At 58.4% G+C, this 18,683-nt stretch overlaps 8 protein-coding genes across 8 annotated transcripts; 5 read left to right on the forward strand and 3 right to left on the reverse strand.

Annotated features, from left to right (window-relative positions):
* Nucleotides 1-1,181: 1,181 nt before the first annotated feature.
* On the reverse strand, nucleotides 1,182-2,171 carry PHYSODRAFT_336349 (hypothetical protein; the record flags this gene model as incomplete). The annotated part of the gene is made up of 2 exons (XM_009533892.1): nucleotides 1,182-1,349; nucleotides 1,425-2,171. 2 exons carry the CDS (start codon nucleotides 2,169-2,171, stop codon nucleotides 1,182-1,184), a joined length of 915 nt encoding a protein of 304 aa, XP_009532187.1.
* Nucleotides 2,172-2,219: 48 nt separating this feature from the next.
* Nucleotides 2,220-2,804, reverse strand: PHYSODRAFT_336350 (hypothetical protein; the record flags this gene model as incomplete). Its single annotated transcript, XM_009533893.1, has 2 exons — nucleotides 2,220-2,576; nucleotides 2,613-2,804. 2 exons carry the CDS (start codon nucleotides 2,802-2,804, stop codon nucleotides 2,220-2,222), a joined length of 549 nt encoding a protein of 182 aa, XP_009532188.1.
* Nucleotides 2,805-3,171: 367 nt separating this feature from the next.
* On the forward strand, nucleotides 3,172-4,236 carry PHYSODRAFT_515655 (hypothetical protein; the record flags this gene model as incomplete). The annotated part of the gene is made up of 1 exon (XM_009533894.1): nucleotides 3,172-4,236. One exon carries the CDS (start codon nucleotides 3,172-3,174, stop codon nucleotides 4,234-4,236), a length of 1,065 nt encoding a protein of 354 aa, XP_009532189.1.
* A 3,171-nt stretch (nucleotides 4,237-7,407) lies between these two features.
* On the forward strand, nucleotides 7,408-7,939 carry PHYSODRAFT_286885 (hypothetical protein). The gene has a single exon (XM_009533895.1). The coding sequence runs from the start codon at nucleotides 7,449-7,451 to the stop codon at nucleotides 7,803-7,805; it is 357 nt and encodes a 118-aa protein (XP_009532190.1). The 5' UTR covers nucleotides 7,408-7,448; the 3' UTR covers nucleotides 7,806-7,939.
* A 960-nt stretch (nucleotides 7,940-8,899) lies between these two features.
* Nucleotides 8,900-9,334, forward strand: SOJ1D (elicitin; the record flags this gene model as incomplete). The annotated part of the gene is made up of 1 exon (XM_009533896.1): nucleotides 8,900-9,334. The coding sequence occupies one exon, from the start codon at nucleotides 8,900-8,902 to the stop codon at nucleotides 9,332-9,334; it is 435 nt and encodes a 144-aa protein (XP_009532191.1).
* A 1,011-nt stretch (nucleotides 9,335-10,345) lies between these two features.
* PHYSODRAFT_317246 (hypothetical protein) lies at nucleotides 10,346-10,928 on the forward strand (the record flags this gene model as incomplete). The annotated part of the gene is made up of 3 exons (XM_009533897.1): nucleotides 10,346-10,423; nucleotides 10,552-10,692; nucleotides 10,776-10,928. 3 exons carry the CDS (start codon nucleotides 10,346-10,348, stop codon nucleotides 10,926-10,928), a joined length of 372 nt encoding a protein of 123 aa, XP_009532192.1.
* Nucleotides 10,929-12,994: 2,066 nt separating this feature from the next.
* Nucleotides 12,995-13,996, forward strand: PHYSODRAFT_515934 (hypothetical protein; the record flags this gene model as incomplete). Its single annotated transcript, XM_009533898.1, has 2 exons — nucleotides 12,995-13,779; nucleotides 13,828-13,996. 2 exons carry the CDS (start codon nucleotides 12,995-12,997, stop codon nucleotides 13,994-13,996), a joined length of 954 nt encoding a protein of 317 aa, XP_009532193.1.
* A 142-nt stretch (nucleotides 13,997-14,138) lies between these two features.
* Nucleotides 14,139-18,560, reverse strand: PHYSODRAFT_515366 (hypothetical protein; the record flags this gene model as incomplete). Its single annotated transcript, XM_009533899.1, has 4 exons — nucleotides 14,139-15,473; nucleotides 15,603-16,289; nucleotides 16,389-17,301; nucleotides 17,365-18,560. The coding sequence occupies 4 exons, from the start codon at nucleotides 18,558-18,560 to the stop codon at nucleotides 14,139-14,141; spliced, it is 4,131 nt and encodes a 1,376-aa protein (XP_009532194.1).
* Between the last annotated feature and the right edge of the window lie 123 nt (nucleotides 18,561-18,683).

The following is an 18,683-nucleotide window of genomic DNA, read 5'->3' on the forward strand; positions in this document are numbered from 1 at the left end:
GGGCATTAAGAATCTCTTTGGTGCTGCCTACCACCCTCAGACTCAAGGACTCGTCGAGAGATTCAACGGAACGCTCATAGGAATGCTAGTGAGGCTCAAGATGATTGGGATATTTATCTTCCTAGAGTGTTTTTTGCCTACAGGACGGCCTACCACGAGGCCCTGGGAGATTCGCCGTTTTTCGCGCTGTACGGGCGCGACCCAGTGCTTCCGATGGACGTGGCCTTCCTCAATCTTGGAAAGCAGTGACGGAGTAATGAAGTGGCTCAGTATAGGCGAGAGCTGTACAGCTCTCTCCGTTCCTCACGACATTTGGTTGAGCGTCAGTTGTTGAAGGCGCAAGATCGGCACGAGCAGCGCCTGGAAGGGCAAGTCGAATTGAATTATGAAATAGGAGACCCGGTGTGGGTCTACCAGGTGTTCAGGGCGAAACGCGGCGAAGTGCGCACGAAGAAGCTTGCCTTCGCTTGGCACGGTCCCTATCGGATCGTAGCCAAGGTCGGCGAGAACGCTTATCGGGTCGACATCCCGACTCACCCTAACAAAATGGTGACCGTGAACGTGAATAGGCTCAAAAGGTATCGTGGCAAATGGACCCGGCCTTATATGGATGAAGTGCCCGAGGGTCTGGGCACTAGTGATGAAAACGAAGAAGAGGGGCCGTTGGAAGAGGCCGACCTCCCTGTGTCGAGCTACGCGGAACGGTTGACACTAGGAAATGAGGACACTGTTATTGTGGGCGTGGAAGCCCCCATCGTGGAAATAGTGGCGAAGATGAAGGACGGTCAGGGCGTGAAGTACCTGACGATGACCAGCTCGTATGAGGTGTTCTGGCTGCCCAGGGAGACTTTGATGCCCGAGTATGCGTCGTTGGTGACCGCTTTTGAGCAAGCGGATAGGAGGAAGAAGGGGTTGCCGGAGCTTCGTCGAAGTGCGCGTTTGGCGGACGCTAACGCCCAAGTCGATGATGACTATTTGCTGCTGGCGTAGTTGGTGATGTTCTTGAGCTGAAGAACCTGTGATTGTGGATATGGATTTACGAGCAGCTCACGAATGGTGGATATGCATGTCAAGTTCATGTTTTTATTTGGTTTTACCTGCAAAATTAGTGCTGCGGCTGCACTAGACTCGACTACAACGAAATGAAGAAGATAAACGGAGATCCGAGGTGTGCGCATGACTCACTTGGCCTTGTCGACGCTTGCGGGACGCGACTTGAGCTTCTTCGTCGGAGGCTCGCTCGCTACCTCGCCGTCGTCGTCTGCTTCGTCGCCCGGCAGCGTCTCTTTGGCCGCGACGGGGGCCTTGGTGGTCTTGGGTTGGACCTTGTCGTCCTTGTCGCTGTCGTCCTAGGCCGCCGGCTTCTTCTTGTCGTCGCTGGAGTCTTCGGACTCGCCTGACTTGCTGGAGCGAGAAACCGGAACTCCTGGCTTGGACGGAGTGGTAGCTCGCTGTTTGACGGCGGGAGCCCGGTACTGCACGGGGGGCGTCGGAGGCAACGCCGTGAAGGCTCCGTCCTCGTCCTCGAAGTCCGAGTCATCGTCGCCCTGCTCGTCGGGGTTGAAGGGCTTCTGGTCGTACACGGCCACCTTCATGCCCAAGTCCAGGAGCTCGACCACCTCCTCGATGGTGTCTTTGAGCGACGCGTCCGACAAGAGGGCCTTCCACGGGCCGCGGGTTCGGTTGACCACCCAAGAAGGCACGGGGGGTGGCCCGCTGGTGACGTCGAGCTTGATGCGAGCGAGGGCCTTGTCGGAGAGTCGCAGGTGTAGCGCTCGCGTGGGGTCGATGAGCTCCGCCTCCTCGAGGAGCTCCGGAATCGAGGCGTAGCCGTGTTCGTCGACGATCTTGGGGTCGAGAGCTCGCTCGATGGCCCGCTCGTAGAGAATCTTGTCCTTTCCGAAGACAACGCCGAGGTCCTCGTGCGCCGCGCCCTTGCTCTTAGCCGCGCCGGCAGAGTGCTTGGCCGCTCTGCCTCCCAACCACATGAGCGTGTCATGAGCACCGTTCTCGAAGTCGTCGAGAAAGCCGAAGTACCATCGCTCCTCGATGTTGTAGCTAATGAGCTCGTTCCGCGCTCGGCACGCATTCATTTTCTCCTTGCGCCGCTGGTCGGCATTCAGACAAGGCGCGTACAGCGCCCACAGGAAAAACAGCTCGCGGAAGCGCATGTTGGCACGGTAGTGGACGAGGTGCAACTTGGGATACTCGGATGGCGGCTACCAGCACCGCTGTTTGCGCCAGGGGTACGCCAAGCGGAACGGAGCGAGGCCCTTGCTGAAGGGGCGCTGCGCAAGTGCGGCCAGGTCGATCTTCAGTCGCGCGGGCGCCGTCGTCGGCAACCGGAAGTCGTAGGCCTCGGCCTTCTTCTTGGCCGCGGCCTTCTGTTTCTTCTTCGATGGCGGTCTCGTCTTGGAAGACGTCCGTGGCGACGATCTGGTTCCTGTCGATGGACGCGGCGGCGGTGACGTCGACTCTGGCGTGGGCACCAACGGCGGCAGCGGGATCGACAGGACGGAGTGCTCGGCAGGCTCGCCGGCCTGCATCTGGTCGGGGTGCGGCAGGATCACGAGGATCTTGTTCAGGCGGCGTGCGTCGCCACCCTACAGGACGTCCATGGCCATGGCGTCCAGGACGTCTAGCCCCTGGGACGCATTGTTGACGGAGAGACGGGTCCGGAGGCGCGCCCAAAACTCGCGCTGCGCGATGAAGACGTCCCCCTCGTCGTCGAGCTCGAGGGCCATGTCCAGGCTGCCCACCTGGTTGTCGAAGTCGGTGACGTCGGAGTTGGTCTTCTTAACCATGACGGACGCGAGGCGAGGGAGAGAGCGGAGAGATGCTTGGTGACTGCGGAGTGCGCGGCCCGGCGAAAATTGCGGATTGAGGCAACTTTCAGTGGGGCGGCTACGGCAACTTCTGCTTACCACGTGACTTCAAGTGAATTGACGAAATGTGACTCACCTTGTGGATGACTGCGACCGTCTGAGAGAGGCGCCCAACTGGCTGGTCACTTTCGAAGAACCCGCGAGCGACGCTGGCAGTAACGGGGCCTTGGCTGCCCTGCGCCTCTGCAGGTTGATGGTGACCGCCAAGGGCTGCCGCTAGTGGCGCGCGCGGACGGCTCGGACGGCGTCAAAGTGGCCGTCATTATGAATTAGTGCTGCTGGAACGATGGAGTGGGCGACGGAGGTGGTGAACGGCCTGGCGGCAATAGTGGTGGTCGCTGCTGAGGCAGCTTGTCAAGTTGCAGTGGAGCGTCGCTGGGAGCTGGCGTGGCTCACTGCTGGAGCAGTGTCGTGGACGGTTACGGGCCCCCTGCGAAGCATCGGCTCACGGATCGCCGCTGTGTTCGTCGACTTCGCCCTGAAGTGGAGCGTGCTGGCCAAGTTATACGTCATGCGCTACTGCAGGTATGTCCGTGGGCCTGCCGTGCAAATGCAGCCGCTCCGAACTCGCGTGTGGAAGTGTTACGAGGCCCTGCTGACCACCCCGTTGGTTGTGCTGGAGTCCAAGGGCGAGCATGAAGACAGGCTGGGGAGGTTGCTCTACAAGTGGCTTGACGCCCTCCACGAGTGGTGGTGCGTCTTCTTACCTGAGACTTGCGCGTCGGGACGGAAGGCGTGTTCCAAGTACTGCACGGGCGCGAGTCTGGAGTCTGGCCGTTCGGTCGCCAAGGTGGTATGGACGCTGACGTCCCTGATCCCGTTCTCGGCGTTCTACGCCGTGCTGTTCACCTACGAAGTCTTCGAGTGGATCTGCCAGGGCGTGGCCGGCGTGTTCGCTGTAGTCGTGGTCTTTGATTGCTGGTTCGCTTCCGAGGAGGGCGAGCATGCAATAGTGACTAACTACTGGTTGCTGGTGGTGAATGTTTGGGTTGCGCTGGTATGCATAACCAGTAAGTTGTGGAGGTTGTACGAGGCGTCGGCGGGCGAGTGTTCGCCGCTGACTATGGCCACGGAGGGCTACGCTGCGTGGTGCGCGGCTCTCGAGGAGCAGGAGCAGGCTGAGCGTCTAAGTGAGGCATTTTGGAGGATGGACGGCGGGGGAAATGCGCCGAGAGTGCAGGTGCGGACGCGAAGTGGATTGCAGGCCGAACGGAGGGCCTGGCAAGTAAGGAGAGAAGTGGATCAAGCTGCGTGCGCTCGGCGAGGACGCCGAGATGCAGTCGGGGAGGATGTCCCGAGTCGGAACGGCTCGGACCGTTCCAACTCTGCGTGGGCGACGATGAGTGCCTGAGTTCGTCCATCTGCTGTGGTCACGGGCGAGAAGTAGTGGGCCGTGGGTCGGGTTGTCTCGAAGGTGGAGACCCGTGGGCCGCTACCCAGAGGTATCTTGGAGGGATGATGTGCCTCGCAGTGTCGTGGCGGGACTTCGGGGACGGATGGCATGTTGGGCGGCTTTGAGGGCCGTCAAGGTAAACGGATCAAGTCTTTGGGAGGGGTGAGCGGGAACGGAGTCACCCGAAGGCACTGAAACGCAAGGATCTGGAGAGGTAGAGAGGAAGAGTTAGGAGTAGAAGGAAGGTCAGTCGTGAATTTTGCTTAAAAGGACCACACAGGTCGTAAGGAACACTTATTGCATTTTGCTTAGTGATCTCCTTGCTATTTGTGCCCCATAAACCTATAAGCACAGGCAGCACTTACTACTCCAATACAGCGGCGGCCGGCCCCAAACCGGTCCGACAAAGCGACTCGCGACACTGGCCATGCGCCTGGACTCACGAGCATCTTATCGGAGGCGAGCGACCCACGCATCGACTGCGTGTCTCGAAGTGATCGCCGAGATCATATCGCGGAACCTACCTGACTGCGACTTAACTGGGCTTGCTTGCAGCCTATTATAGCGATCAACTGCACGAGCGACTCTACATCGACGTGCTCGTTGATGTCGGCGCCTCGTTACATGCTCGATTGATCGGCAACACCATCGCTGGACTGCATGAAGAGATCAAGAGTAAGTTCCACAATAGCTGAATGGTGCAACTGTACATGTGTACTAGTACGCTATCACTCTAGTGGAGCGAGGAGATCGAGATCTCATACGGTATGAGTCATACCGCCACTACAGTAGCTCATTGCCAAATGAGTATCGATCACCGAAAAAAGATACGAGTCGCATCAAGTTGAAGTGAGACAACCAATCAGATTCGATTTCCTTCCTGCGGCGATACGAAAGCACGTTGGGGGGGGGCAAAGGTGGCCGTTCTTGATTAATGAGGCGAGCCTCGGTGAGGGTCATGTAATGAGCCGAGGTGAGGCTGCCTAGGGAGTGGTGTGGTGGGTGTCGAATCGAAGCGCGGGCGATTGATCGAGCCGCAGCGCTCGTGTCTTGGCCGCCGGAATGCCGCTTGTGTCCGAGCAGGTGAAAGCGCGACTGGCCGGTCGAGACGATCAAGAACGACTACCTATCTATAACTACTCTGTGCGATGTGGCGGAGTAAAAACCGCTGGGCCCTCAGATCCGAAGTTCCTCGGATCCCCGGGTGAAAAAACATAATTTGCACCTCGCTTCGCTTGATGGAAATACCGATTTTGGGACGGTACATGAACAATCCTGTAGATGTGAAATCATGTGAAGCACAAACCGCAACGAGCTTTCGACCTTTTAGTCAATGGGGCAGAGAAGATTAGTATTTGCTCTTATCTGCCGAGCCGGAAGAGCAGAACCGCTCCTTCTCCCCTGCTCTACTGTGCGCTGTCTATGATGCTCTCGCTACTTATCGATGGCGATAGTCGCTAACCGCAGATCCGACTGTACTAACCTACAGCCACCGAGAGTGCCTGCTTCGGCGATGAGCAGCTGTGTAGGCTACTGTACCCAGCCGGTATCATCTGCACTGTAGCCGGCGGCTGGGTTGGCTGCATCCATCCTTTCACCCCAGTTAGCGCGAACATCGAGGCGTTACACTCCACGACAAAAAGATATGGACACCACCAAAAGTGGCTGTAACTTCGTCAATTTTTATCGTTTTAAGGTGCGGTTTGGACTAGAGTTGCAGAACACGCTGATAAAGATCTGCACGTTGCTAACACGCGCGCTTTTGCGCTTCTTCAGGTAGCTCACATACAAATCACTGGTTCTGCCCAGGTGACAAAACTTATGGACAGCTAATCCCCATACATAATCCTATATTAACCAAAAACCCTTACAAATGATACGACTTGGACTTTGTATGGGGCGACAAAGGAACCCATGATTTCTCCACTCTACCTTAGTACTGAGCCATATAATGCCATCAGATCTTTGTCTAACGTCGCGAGTATCGCCGTCAGGCTGGTTCCTTTGTCGCCCCATACAAAGTCCAAGTCGTATCATTTGTAAGGGGTTTGGTTAATATAGGATTTTATATGGGGATTAGCTGTCCATAAGTTTTGTCACCTGGGCAGAACCAGTGATTTGTATGTGAGCTACCTGAAGAAGCGCAAAAGCGCGCGTGTTAGCAACGTGCAGATCTTTATCAGCGTGTTCTGCAACACTAGTCCAAACCGCACCTTAAAACGATAAAAATTGACGAAGTTACAGCCACTTTTGGAGGTCCATAACTTTTTGTCGTGGAGTGTAGGCAACGGATCCCTTCAAGCAGCAACGTCGTATATATTGTGTCGAGGCAGTCTCACGAGTGATCAAATGTGTTGACCCAAAGCTGCCGGTATCCACTCCTAAAGACGTGCGCGGTGCTCGTCTCCAGCCAGTACAAGTAGGGTGAGAAATGGTGTAGAGTGGCATGTATCCTGTCAGTTCGCGGCACTGCTTCCAGCAGATCCTCAGGCAAAAGGTACTTTAGGTACATGTAATGAACTTGTCCGCGCTCATGCCGTGAAGCGCAGCGGCTGCGGGCAATGCAAGAAACTGACCTGGGACACCCATCCCCGCGGGCAGCGCGTGGCCTCCTCGCCAGCGTAGATCCCTGCAGTCAAATAGTCGCCATCTATGCATGAGGCAGTCTGCTGCTCCACAACCAGGTTGAACTCGAGATGCTGGCAAGATGACCATCGTGGACTGTACAGTACACGTATTCGCACTGCGCGTTGTCGTCTCCGTATTCGCATTGCGCGTTGTCGTCTCCTTCGTGTCCGCGAACAACATCCTGGCGACTCGCGAAAGAAGCATGCCAGTGTCTCTGCGCAGTGGACGCTCACAGCCAGGCCGAGCGGATCCCGCGAGACGCTTCTCTCGTCCATCTACATTGCATGGACCAGATGCTCGCCCCTCTCTTGGTCTCCGAGCACGGATACAAGTTGCACCCGTACAACGCCAGTCAAGTTGTGCACCTTTCGGCAGTCGCCGACAGCGGAAAGCTTCGCCGTTCGCACAGCCACGGCAACACGTTAACCCATGCAGCCGCCTCCGAGTCAACAGGACACAGTCTACCGCAGCCACCGCACTCGCCATTGTGCAATTTGCTCTGTCACCCACACCCCACTCCACCCCACTCCACCACCTCCAAGATGAACTTCCGCGCTCTGTTCGCCGCCACCGTCGCCGCGCTCGTCGGCTCCACCTCGGCCACCACGTGCACCTCGTCGCAGCAGACCGCCGCGTACGTGGCTTTGGTGAGCATCCTCTCGGACTCGTCCTTCAACCAGTGCGCGACGGACTCGGGCTACTCGATGCTCACGGCCACGGCGCTGCCCACGACGGCGCAGTACAAGCTCATGTGCGCGTCCACGGCGTGCAACACCATGATCACCAAGATCGTGTCGCTGAACCCGCCCGACTGCGAGCTGACCGTGCCCACGAGCGGCCTGGTGCTCAACGTCTACTCGTACGCCAACGGCTTCTCGTCCACGTGCGCGTCGCTGTAAGCAGCCTCAGTCGCCAAGATGTATCGTTTTCACTTAAACGACTCGGTAAAGAGCTGGTATCAGACGTATAACCGTTTGCTGTTTGGGCCTTTATAAGGCTATTTGAAAGAATATTTTTGTTTAGTTATCGCGTGATTTCTACTCCATGTAACTTACATGTCATTTCGAGATGGTACGTGTCGAGTTGCCGTAGTACTAATAGCTTGTTTGTTTCAGATTCTGCTTCGTTTTTGTGGCGTAGAGGAAAACTTGGGGCCATAGATGTTTGAACATACCGGTAGCGGATTGGTATCACTCCTTGGTTAGGATATTGGTTAACAGTGTTGCAAGGCACTCTACCTGAAACAGTCGCTACGTGTACTCACCATAGTCTTTTAGTGGTAGCTAGTCTGTCCTTCAGAGTACCCACCAGGGCAACCAGTAGCTAGATAACAGTGTTAACCCGATTCCAAGCAGCAGTTTGGGCAGAATGGTGGGACAATGGTCCAAAGGTAGACAACAGGCCTTGCACCACGGCGCGAAACTGCTTCATGATGGATCCCGTCAGCATGCATGGACCATGTCATGGAGTGTAGCGTCTGATGCAAGTTGCAGAGGGTAGGATTGATCCTCTCAAGTAAGTTAGTCAACGAGTGTACTGAGACGGGGGAACGGATACATGTACATGTACCAAGCCCGTCCAGTTGACTTTCAATCTATCCATGGTGCAGCGGTGTGGTTGATCATCAAGCGTTGATGGCGCTCTATGGCGAGCAGACGCTTAGTCCAGACCTGTTCGGTGGCGAGGAAATGCGGTCACAACAGCAAGTAGCTGTGGGATTCGGGCCTGTGAAGCAGGAGTAGAATACGCTACAAGCGGTCAGACGCCGCCAACTGAAGAGAATCACGTCACTCATAGATATTGCGAGGCCGCAAGCGTTTACGTTGAGCCGATACTTTGAACCATCGAGTTGAGGGGCGATTATTACAGTGAAACCTTGCCACTGGCACTGGCAGGCTGCCAGTTAAGTCACAGGCTCACACTCCACTGCCCCGCCCCACTCGTCCATTCTGCAATTTGCCTTGTCATCCATACTCCACCACTCTCCACCAAGATGAAGTTCACCGCCGTTCTCGCCGCGACCGTCGCCGCTCTTGTTGGCTCCGTCAACGCCACGACCTGCACGACGACCCAGCAGACCGCCGCCTACGTCGCTCTCGTGAGCATCCTGTCCAAGTCGTCCTTCACGCAGTGCTCCAAGGACTCGGGCTACTCCATGCTGACGGCCACCTCGCTGCCCACCACCGCTCAGTACAAACTCATGTGCGCGTCCACCGCGTGCGAGAGCATGATCGAGACCATCATCTCGCTCAACCCGCCCAACTGCGAGCTGACGGTGCCGACGAGCGGCCTGGTGCTCAACGTGTACGAGTACGCCAACGGCTTCTCTTCGACCTGCGCGTCGCTGACGGCGACCACTGCTCCCCCGACCACGGCCCCCGCAGCTACGGACGGCTCGGCCTCGAACTCGACCGTCGTGGGCGCTTAAGCGCAGGTGTTTATCCAACCGAGCGAGCTTCTCCTTTGAACGTACATACATTGTAGTCGCCAGGTGAGCCTAAGTGACATCAATATACCACATTTTCGTCGTTAGTGTATCGATGATAGTGAATTCTTCTAAAACCCGCGGAGTGGAATCATACCAATGCTAGAAACTTGACCCCAAGGCGATGATCTCATGCGGATTGGCAGTCGAAAGCGAGCGTCTTTAGCCGATTCAGCACCCGTTTCGCGACGGCAACGCGTGCTGGCAAGCAGTTCAGTCGTGAATTTCCAGTCGAAGACGTAGGCTGCAGTTTCTCGTTGGCCGTCGTAGGAAGCCAACGGTAGGATTCCGTAGTAAGGTTTCGTCCGCGCAACCCGTTGGGGAACCGGAAGAAAGCCAATCGAGCGCTGGCGTTCTGGTCGGCGCTGGCTTCAGTATGGGAGTCCTCTCCAAGGCGTCACTCTATGCGATATCCACCAAGGCGAAAGTCTAGCCAGCAAGTACTCCGCTCCACTGGAGCGATCATCACCGACAGTAGCTGCTCGTTCCTATTTCGCTTCTCGAGGCCTGCATTAGCTCATGCGAAGCCAACGCGCCTCAAATATCTTTCGTGCGGGCATCGCCCGTTGACTCAGTGAGTGAGTGGCAGGCAGTCCAGCTGAGACGTCAAGTCGTATCACTTCCGTTCGTGGGCGTCCATGCTGAACGCAGCACCGGGGACTACTGGCCCAGCAGCGCCGCAGTCTGAGCGCAGCAACGACTTAACCTTCGAATCAACGGGAGCACCAACGAACGCGCTCGCCACACCAGACAACACGCGACCATCAAACTCCTCGTTACATGCACGCGCCGCGCTGTCGCTCTTGATGACCGTCGCGGACAGGTTTCGTCATCCAACCCCCCCCCCCCCCTACAAAAAGTAAAAAAATGGCCTGCTAAAAAATATTTTTTCAATCAAAATTCGTCGCAAATCCAACCGTCGCCATCACTTTAGTCTACGAAAATAGGAGAAAGATGATCGAGGAGGAGGAGTGGTCCAAGGAGCTGGAGGCCAACCGCAAGCCCGGCCAGAAGCACCCCACGCCGTCGCCCGTACGTCTGGCGCCTGGCCATGCCTGGCCGTGCTTGGCCGTCGCCTGGCCGCCGCCTGGCCGCGCTCGCCGTCGCTATAATATATATTCTAACATGTTATTATTTTTTATTGTCCTGTGCTGGCGCAGGGTTTCGCGGACCGCGTGTTCTACGAGAGTCTGCTGCAGCAGCGGCCCGACAGCCGCATGGCGCAGAAGTGGTGCCTCGAGTACGGCGTGCTCAAGTGGGCGGAGGCCGAGGCGCTCTGCAAGAAGCTGGGCGTGTCCATCGTACGCAGCAGATATGGCGTCATTTTTTTCTTATATATTGGGGTAGACCTAATTATTTCTTAAACGTTTATTGGCTGGGGCAGAACGTGACGCGGCCGGCCAAGTCGCCCAAGCTCAAGAAGCAGCAGAAGAGCGCGGGAGGACGCGCGAGCCGAGTGCAGGACGAGTCGGCAGCGGCCGAGGCCATGGAGATCTCGGGCGCCGGCTTCGAAGGCGTCGGCCTGGGCGCGCTCTAAGAGGAGAGAAGGAGAGGCCACAGTGTACGAGTAATACAGAGAGAGCAAGTGAGAGCAAGTGAGAGCACAGGTTGCGGCCTGCAGGCGCCTCATGGGCGGAGAAATGTTTGACGCTGTCAAGAGCGGCCGACAATTTCTGTGACTTAAGGCGTCACGGGAGTCACGTCCAAGCCGGTGATCTGCTTGCACGCGGTCTACAGCAACCAGGTGACTCTGTCTGGCCTGTGTCTGTTTTGCGTAGGACTAAGCTCGACGGAGGAACTGGAGCTGGGGTGAAGCTGGGGTGGTCCTTGAAAGCAGGTGAAGTTTTTCCACGAGGTTTTGTTCTTCTTGTTCATGTTCCGTCGTCACGAAGCCGAGAGCGGAAGACAATGAGGCAAAGTGCGTCGCCGCCGCGAACGCAGACCCGAGCACCGGCTTGGCGACGCCGGCTGATGATTCTTGTCGATCGCGGTCCAAAGTGCTTGAAGAATTTCGTGTCGTTCAGAAGGACGGAAAACTTTCCCGGGGGAAGTGACTGAACATGGTTTGCTTTGGAAGAAGCCACATGAATCGCTACGTACAAGTCGGGCGGAGTGGTGGCGCCTCTACCTGCACTCACTTGAGCATGACCCTCGTTCGCGTTCCATGGTTGCTTACACTGCAACGCAGCGACTCACGCTCACTTACGGTGCTCGAGTAGCAGCTGCTTGGTGTTGATATACTTCGGTTGCTAGAGCAGGGTACGAGGATCGCCCTGTCCGAGGCAACTCGGGTGCAACGTCCCCCCGACTTGGGCCTGCCAAATCCGCCACCTCGGCCTCATTTGTTCCATCTTCGACGTCGAGTCTGCCGGTGTCGCCTCGATCGGCGTGACCTACGGGTCCACGAGGTCTGCTATCGTCTGAACGCATACGCTTTTGATCTGCTTTCTGCTCTTGTGGACTCCTTCCATTATTGTGATTTTCGCCTCTCGACTAAGAATTCGTTTCTATGGGCGACTTGCCGGTTCGTGTTTGAGAGCGCGTTGGTAGCATTAGCACAAGTCGGATCGGCCAGACGAGGCCCCTGATCTTCATACACTCGGGAAGTATACAGTACTTTACTACGTGGAGATCACCTTAGTACTACCTGCAACTCGAGTATACCACCACTTCACCAGGCCGGCAGCCAGGCTAGCTAGCATTTAGTGCCGCTAGCCGATGGGTTGCGAACTTCTCGTTGCGTCGGACGCGACCGGCCGGCCGGTCGATATCCCATGAATGGGTCGCTCGAGTCGCTCGTAAGCGCGGTGATAGTGCGCCGTTGAATCAGCTCGCGAGAGTATCGACCACCAAATTCTCCGTTATCGGCGCCCTGACGCCAGCCCGCTACGTAGCGGCTCGACCAAACGCTCGCGCTGAACGCGCGATCCGCCAAGCGGACTCAGCGAGAGGGACAGGCCTCCCGCTGTTGTCCACCCAGAGCCCCGTCTTCAATGCCCTTTGGGTAGTCGAGCTGAGACTGAAATTACCGCGACTGGCTCCTCGTGCTGACTACCACCCGCAAGTCGGAACGAACGGGCGGACGGGCTCAACGTGTCAGCGCGGCTTCCACACAATTGCGCGTGCCGGTGGAGACCCCTTCCTCGAGGCAGGTTTAACGTTGACCGGCATTTCAGTGCGACGACGCGGCGCCCGGCTTCCGTGCGAGTTCCGTCGAAAGACAGCGGCGACGCGTGCGTCACGTTCGGCACAGTTTGGCGACCAAACCCAGGGGAAGGCTGGAAAGACGTACCAGGGGGAAGAGTGGCGTAGACGGCCCTGCGGTTACCGCTGAGCGCCATGCCAAGCGGGCCGCGCTCCAGGTTCTTCCATCTTCCAGCGAGCAGTTGCATTGTTCCTCGGTCTGTCCCCACTCCTCCTCACGCATGTCGCGCCGCGCCACCGTTCTTAGCCTCGCCTCCAAATCCACCGGCCAAGTGGCCCACCCACTTTCGAATTTGCCGTGGCAGATCAACACCAAGAAGACGCGCGGTCTCCTCTGGTAGTTCCAGCGTCCACCCACCCACTCGACCACAGCTTCCGAGTCCCTCCCTCTTTCTTACGATGGCCAGCCCCTTACCTTCGGTGCACTCGATCGCACTGCCCACGGCGTCGTTCCCGTCCTTGCCCAGCATGGCGCGCCACAAGAGCAGCTCGCTGGCAGCGTCCTACGCGTCGTACGTCGTGCGCGTCCACACCAGACACGGCATCAAGACCTTGTCCTTCGACGTGCTGGCCGAGCTCTTCACCTGCACGGCCAAGAAAGCCGCCGAGGACCTCGGCATCAGCAGCCGCACGCTCATCCGCGTCTGCCGCTCGCTCGGCATCCGGCGCTGGCCCTACCTGGGCTTCCGCAGCGAGAAGAACGTCGAGCGGATCCGCCAGGAAGCCATGGAGAACCTGCGACGCAAGCTCGAGAAGGAGGGCGAGTCGCTGCCTACTGCGGTGCTGCACCCCAACGCGTCCAGTCTCCGCGGCGCCAGCGCCAAGCGTCTGCTGCAGGTGAAGATGCCGCAGATCGGTCTGCAGTCGATTGCAACACACTCCAAGCTGTCGGCGGTGCGGTCCGGATCCTGGTGCTCGTCCCCCACGCTCTCGAACGCCACCACGACCATCTCCGACGACGACGAACGTATGTCCGACGTCGATGAAAATGACTTCATGACACACGCAGCGCCGATGGCAGCGCAATCGACGGCCGCGATCCCGCCTCCGTTCTCTCCGGCAGCGCCGCTCATGACGCCCCCGTCTACCATGCACAGCTTTAACCTCGACCTGCAGCGCGTGAGCCCCAACAAAGAGACCAGCTTTGCCTTCTCGACGAACGCGCGCCTCAAAACCTGCGACTCGTGGACACCGCCAAGCATCGCTGCTGCGGCTGCTCCTGCTCCGACAAGCGTACCGTCAGCGTCAGCGCCACCCATGCCATCATTGAACCTGCTTGTCGACGCCTCCCTCCTCACAGCCTTCAAGCGTGACATGACGTCGCAACTCACGCCAACTCAGGAGGTCCAGCGCAGCACTCGCACCATGTCGATGCAGGACATCTTGACGCTGCGGCAATAAGTGTAGGTAGTGTCAGTTAGCCAGCCCACCGTCCCCTTCGTATCACGTAGCCCTTGTCTGTTAAAAAAATCGAAAACGTAAATTACACCCTTCAGTTGCCCCGCGCCCATGGTTCCAGTTCACAGCTCGCCACCTCTGTATTCTACGAATACGCGCGACTTCCGCCCCCTGTACCAGGCGGGCACTGGTAGTCCTGCGGCAGCATGTAGTTCTGCAGCGCGCTGAAGCAGTACTGCGCCTTGCCAATGTTCTTGCGAGCGTTTTCGCGTCGAACGCCGTACGTGCGGAGTAGCTTGGTGAAGGCCCCCATGTCGTCGGCCACCAGTCCATGCGAACGCACCAGCAAGTTGGCTTCCTCGAGGGTGATTGACATGGAAGTCCGGTCCTTGGCCGATTTGCACATTGTCACACGCCCGCCGCCAACGCAGCGCGCAATGGATGACGACAGGCTCAGAATCGACATCCGCTTGGACCGGCCCGAGAGCTGGATGCTTACCGTGAGCGCCGTGAGGGAGGCCTGGATGCGGTCGAGGTCCTCGGCATCGTAAATCGGAGCGGGGGCCTTGTCGCGACGCTGCTTCTTGAGGCACCAGTCGGCGAACTTGTTGACGTAGGCTTCCAGCTGGACGACGTACTCCATATTGATCTCCTTCTGGAGAGAAGCCTTGCCCACGGTGTTCGCGACCGTCTGCATCTCGTTCAGTCCCTGCGAGAAGATCACCGGCACCACTCGGATGGGCTTCTGGAATAGAAACTTGGCCCGCATCTTCTGCTCCGGCGTCGATAGAGACAAGTAAATGGCGCCTGAAACTGCGTCCTGGCCCGGGACGCGGTGCATACTTCGATCCGGAAACTCGCTGGCGCGACGCGTGATGATAGGAAGCTCGATGACGATACCCGAGGGGCCAGACGTGATGGAGACGCGGAAAGCAGCAGCGCGCGGGGACTTCACAGGCCTCAGCTTGATGTGAACCCTCCCAAGCTCCTTGACTGCTGCCTCCGTATCGCCAAGCATTCCAAGCTCGTTGCCATACGTAGATAAAAGACTTTCAACCGAAAACAGGAAGCCAACCCTCGTGAGCATCTCCAGGTAGTCGATGCCGCAAGCTTTTAGAGGGTAAGGCCCAAAGTCCCGGTGGTCGTGCGTGTGCACGTACAGCGTCTGCTGGAAGCACGTGACCAGCGCACTCATCGCCTGGCAAAATGCGACTTCAAGGCGGCGCTCTACGTCCCACTTGAGCTCGTTGTACTTGCGTTCCAACGCGTCCATCGTAAGGTCCGAGCTCGCCTGGGCTTCCTTCACTAAGCGCGCATGAAGCCTCTCCAGCTCTTCACGCATCTGCCGCACCCCGCCACTCTTGAACCCGTACACGTGCGCCGCAAAGGCTCCAACTGTGGTTGTACCGTACATCCTGTGTTTGTAAAAGGGAGGGCGGGATCTAGCGTTCGTATCAATCGACATTGATGCTTTCCTCAGCTGGACACTTGACTGTGAGTTCTCTGGTGATCCATCACTGCTCGGGGGTACTGAGATCTTCAGTTCATCGATATACGAACCGAACGGAGTTAGATCAGCGACGACGTCCATGACATCCGAAGAGTCGACGTTATCGTCCAGTCCGTAGATGCTCTGGAACTCCTCCTCGGTGATCCCCATCGCCACGAGAGTTTCTGCCAGCTTCCGCTGCTCCGATGGAACAGCCACATCCTGGCCAGCAGCTCCCTTGTTGACAATCGTCTCGGCAGAATCAAACGAAATCACGCGCCGACGTAGCGCCTCGACAGGTTCCAGCGGCAATTCACCGGGAGGCGGAGATGAAGCGACTTCATCTTCGTCATTGATATCGTCGTCGATAAACTGCACGGAATCGAGATCGGTCTGTCGTCCATTCACGCTGGATTCTCCCGACACGTGCAATGGCGAAGACATGAGCGCGCCAACGAACGAGTTCACGAGGCGAGCGTAGCGCGCAGCACTTGTCTCGTCGCCATACCGGACGTCGTTTTCCGACGTGGGAGCTGCATTGCCGACCGTCATCAGCTGCTGATGGAGGTTAAGCGCCAGGAAGCGAAGATCGGCGTCTGCTTTCATCGTGCTGGGCTTGAACGTGAGCCCCGCGTGCTGGGTGGCTCCGTACCGCAAAATCGAGTCTTCCACTTCGGAAATGTACTGCTCCATTGTCTTGACCAGATCCAAGCGCCACTTTCGCTTCTTACGTTCAATAACATCGTCTTGAATCTGGATGATCATCTCGGAGAGCATACCGATGCTGGTTGCCGGTCTAATGCGGTTCTCATGTTGATAGGAGGAGCTCAATGCTGAGGCTGCGGACGGCAACGACTCGGAGTCTTCTGAGGAATGGGCTGTGTGGCCCATTTCATTTTCTTGCACGGTGCCAAGGGCCCTTGGTGAGGCGGGGATCACCGAGGGGAGTGAATAACCACCGACGCTAGGAGTCGATAGTTGACTTGAAGGGGTTGACGATGAACTATCATCGCCATCGTCGAGCGCAATCTCGCGTTTGAGTATATCGAGCTTCACCAGTAAATCCGACAGGATCAACTGCAGCAATTGGTACGGGACTTCCCACGTGTACACACTCTCGATCAGCTCTTCTTCCACCAGCATCTTGCCTTGTGAGCGTTGGGAGGTTGACGCAAGGTGAATCATTTGCTGAGCTATCTCGGAGTATCCCGAATCATCGGGAGTTGTTGAGGCATCCTCGGCGCCTGTGTTCTTGATTCCAATATACATGAATGATCGTGTAATACGTTCCAGCCCGTCGGTGGACATTCCAGCATGTAGCCCCTTCACCTCCGCCTCACAACGAATAACAATTTCTCCAGAAGACTGCGTTCGAGACAACGGGGAATACAACGAGAAGATGGATGCGCGTCCGATTGCTGGAGCTGAACCTGTCATAAACGACGACAACGGGACGAGCGGGTCGCCCACGAGCCACTGGCTGTCAAGATCGTCCAGCGAGTTCGGGTTGCGGACCGAGTACACCGACGCGCGTAGCAGATCGTGTTCGCGCATTTCAACGGCCAGCATCATGTGGAAGCACGGGTCCTCCGAGTGCGAGACCTCGGTGCGGCCAACCTCAGCCATCACCGCTCCTGTCTCCGCGTTCATCAAATGCAGCACAACGAACGACGAGGACCTCACGGACGACTTGGACGGCAGCGTCAGGTTGAAGCACTGGAACGACAGCCACGCGCACGGCACTGTCGAAGCAGCCTGCGCGGGCCATTTCGAGTGGTAGCCCCATGATCCGTCCGAAACAGTCAGCTGCGTTGCCTGTCTTTCGTAGTCCTGCATCTCTGTTGGTGATCCGGCGCTGCTGGTTGAATCGAGTCGAGCCGACCTGTCCATCGGCTGCTGCTCCTTGTGTCCACCACCTAAATGCTGTCGAACCACGAGCGCTAGTCGCCGCTTGGCGCGGTCCAGCACGCCGTTGCCCAGACCCAGCGAGAGCGGACTCGGACGACGGCCTAGCGTCAAGTAGCCGCCCGGTGGCGAGTTGGGCTGCGTGACTGCGTGGCTCGAGGCAGCTCCGATGCCGTCCGCGAACTTCTTGGCCGCCACCAACAGCGGGCGTGGCAGCACTTCGTGGTCCAGCAGCGGCGTGGACTCGGACGTGACGCGGCCGCCGTTGTAGCTGAGGCTGCGGCGCGACGGGATCTCGAGCGTGGGCTCGACCTCCCACATGAGCACGAGGAACAGCACGCACGGCACGATCTCCGGGATGGCGTAGCCCACCACGACGCACACGTCGGCGCTGTGGATGTCGCCGCAGCCCTGGTGCGAGAAGGGCCGCTGGATGTAGATGATGGTGCGCAGCAGGAAGAGCGCCGAGCACGCGCCCATGACGAGGATCGTGAAGCGCAGCGCGCGCGTGAGCTTCTTCTCCACCTTCTCGTCCAGGCGGCGGCGCAGGCCGTCGCCCGAGGGCCGCAGCACGCGCTCCACGCGCTGGCACATCTGCCACGTCGAGTAGAGCAGCCCGAGCGAGCTGACGAAGCTGCCGGCGGCCACGAAGAGCACGGGTAGCACGCCCGTCCAGAGCGCGGAGAGGTCGAGCCGCGCGCGCGCGTGCTGGGCCTCGGCCACCTTGGCCTCGTGCAGCAGCGAGAGCCCCAGCACGGCGGCGTAGAAGGCGCCGTTGGCCACGATGAAGGCCACCCAGATGCGGCGCGAGCGGCGCGAGACCTTGGGGTTGGCGATGTCGATCCAGAAGAGCGTCTGGAACAGCACGAGGCTGAAGAACAGGCACAGCGCCGCGCGGTTCAGCAGGTTGCGCGGCACGCCCTGCGCCACGAAGGACGCGCCGCGCGCCAGCGCGAAGGCCACCATGAGCCGCTGGAACGTGCTGCGCTGGAAGGCCGAGGCGCGCGCGCTCAGCGACAGCGCGCGGCAGGCGGCCACGAGCGCCAGCGTCAGGTACAGCGCCACGCACAGCAGCTCGAGCGCCGGCGAGGCCTGCGGCAGGAAGACCAGGCCGTCGTCCGGCACAGCGGCGGCGGCGGCGTCATTAGGGGCGGGAGCGGGCGTGGACGGCATTGCGGCGCATGGGCGGCGCGCCTACGGGGCGCGAGCGGCGGGACGGAGAGACGGGGGCCTTGAAGCGCCGGACAGCGCGGCGGGATAGTGAAGTAAGTGATGGATGACCGGCTGGCCGGCTGC

This window comes from Phytophthora sojae (genome assembly GCF_000149755.1).
Source record: "Phytophthora sojae unplaced genomic scaffold PHYSOscaffold_7, whole genome shotgun sequence".
Classification (NCBI taxonomy): domain Eukaryota; phylum Oomycota; class Peronosporomycetes; order Peronosporales; family Peronosporaceae; genus Phytophthora; species Phytophthora sojae.

What these genes read in the sequence shown, in the direction of transcription:
- PHYSODRAFT_286885 (XM_009533895.1), top strand. Translation starts at nt 7,449, where the DNA reads ATGAACTTCCGCGCTCTGTTCGCCGCCACCGTCGCCGCGCTCGTCGGC.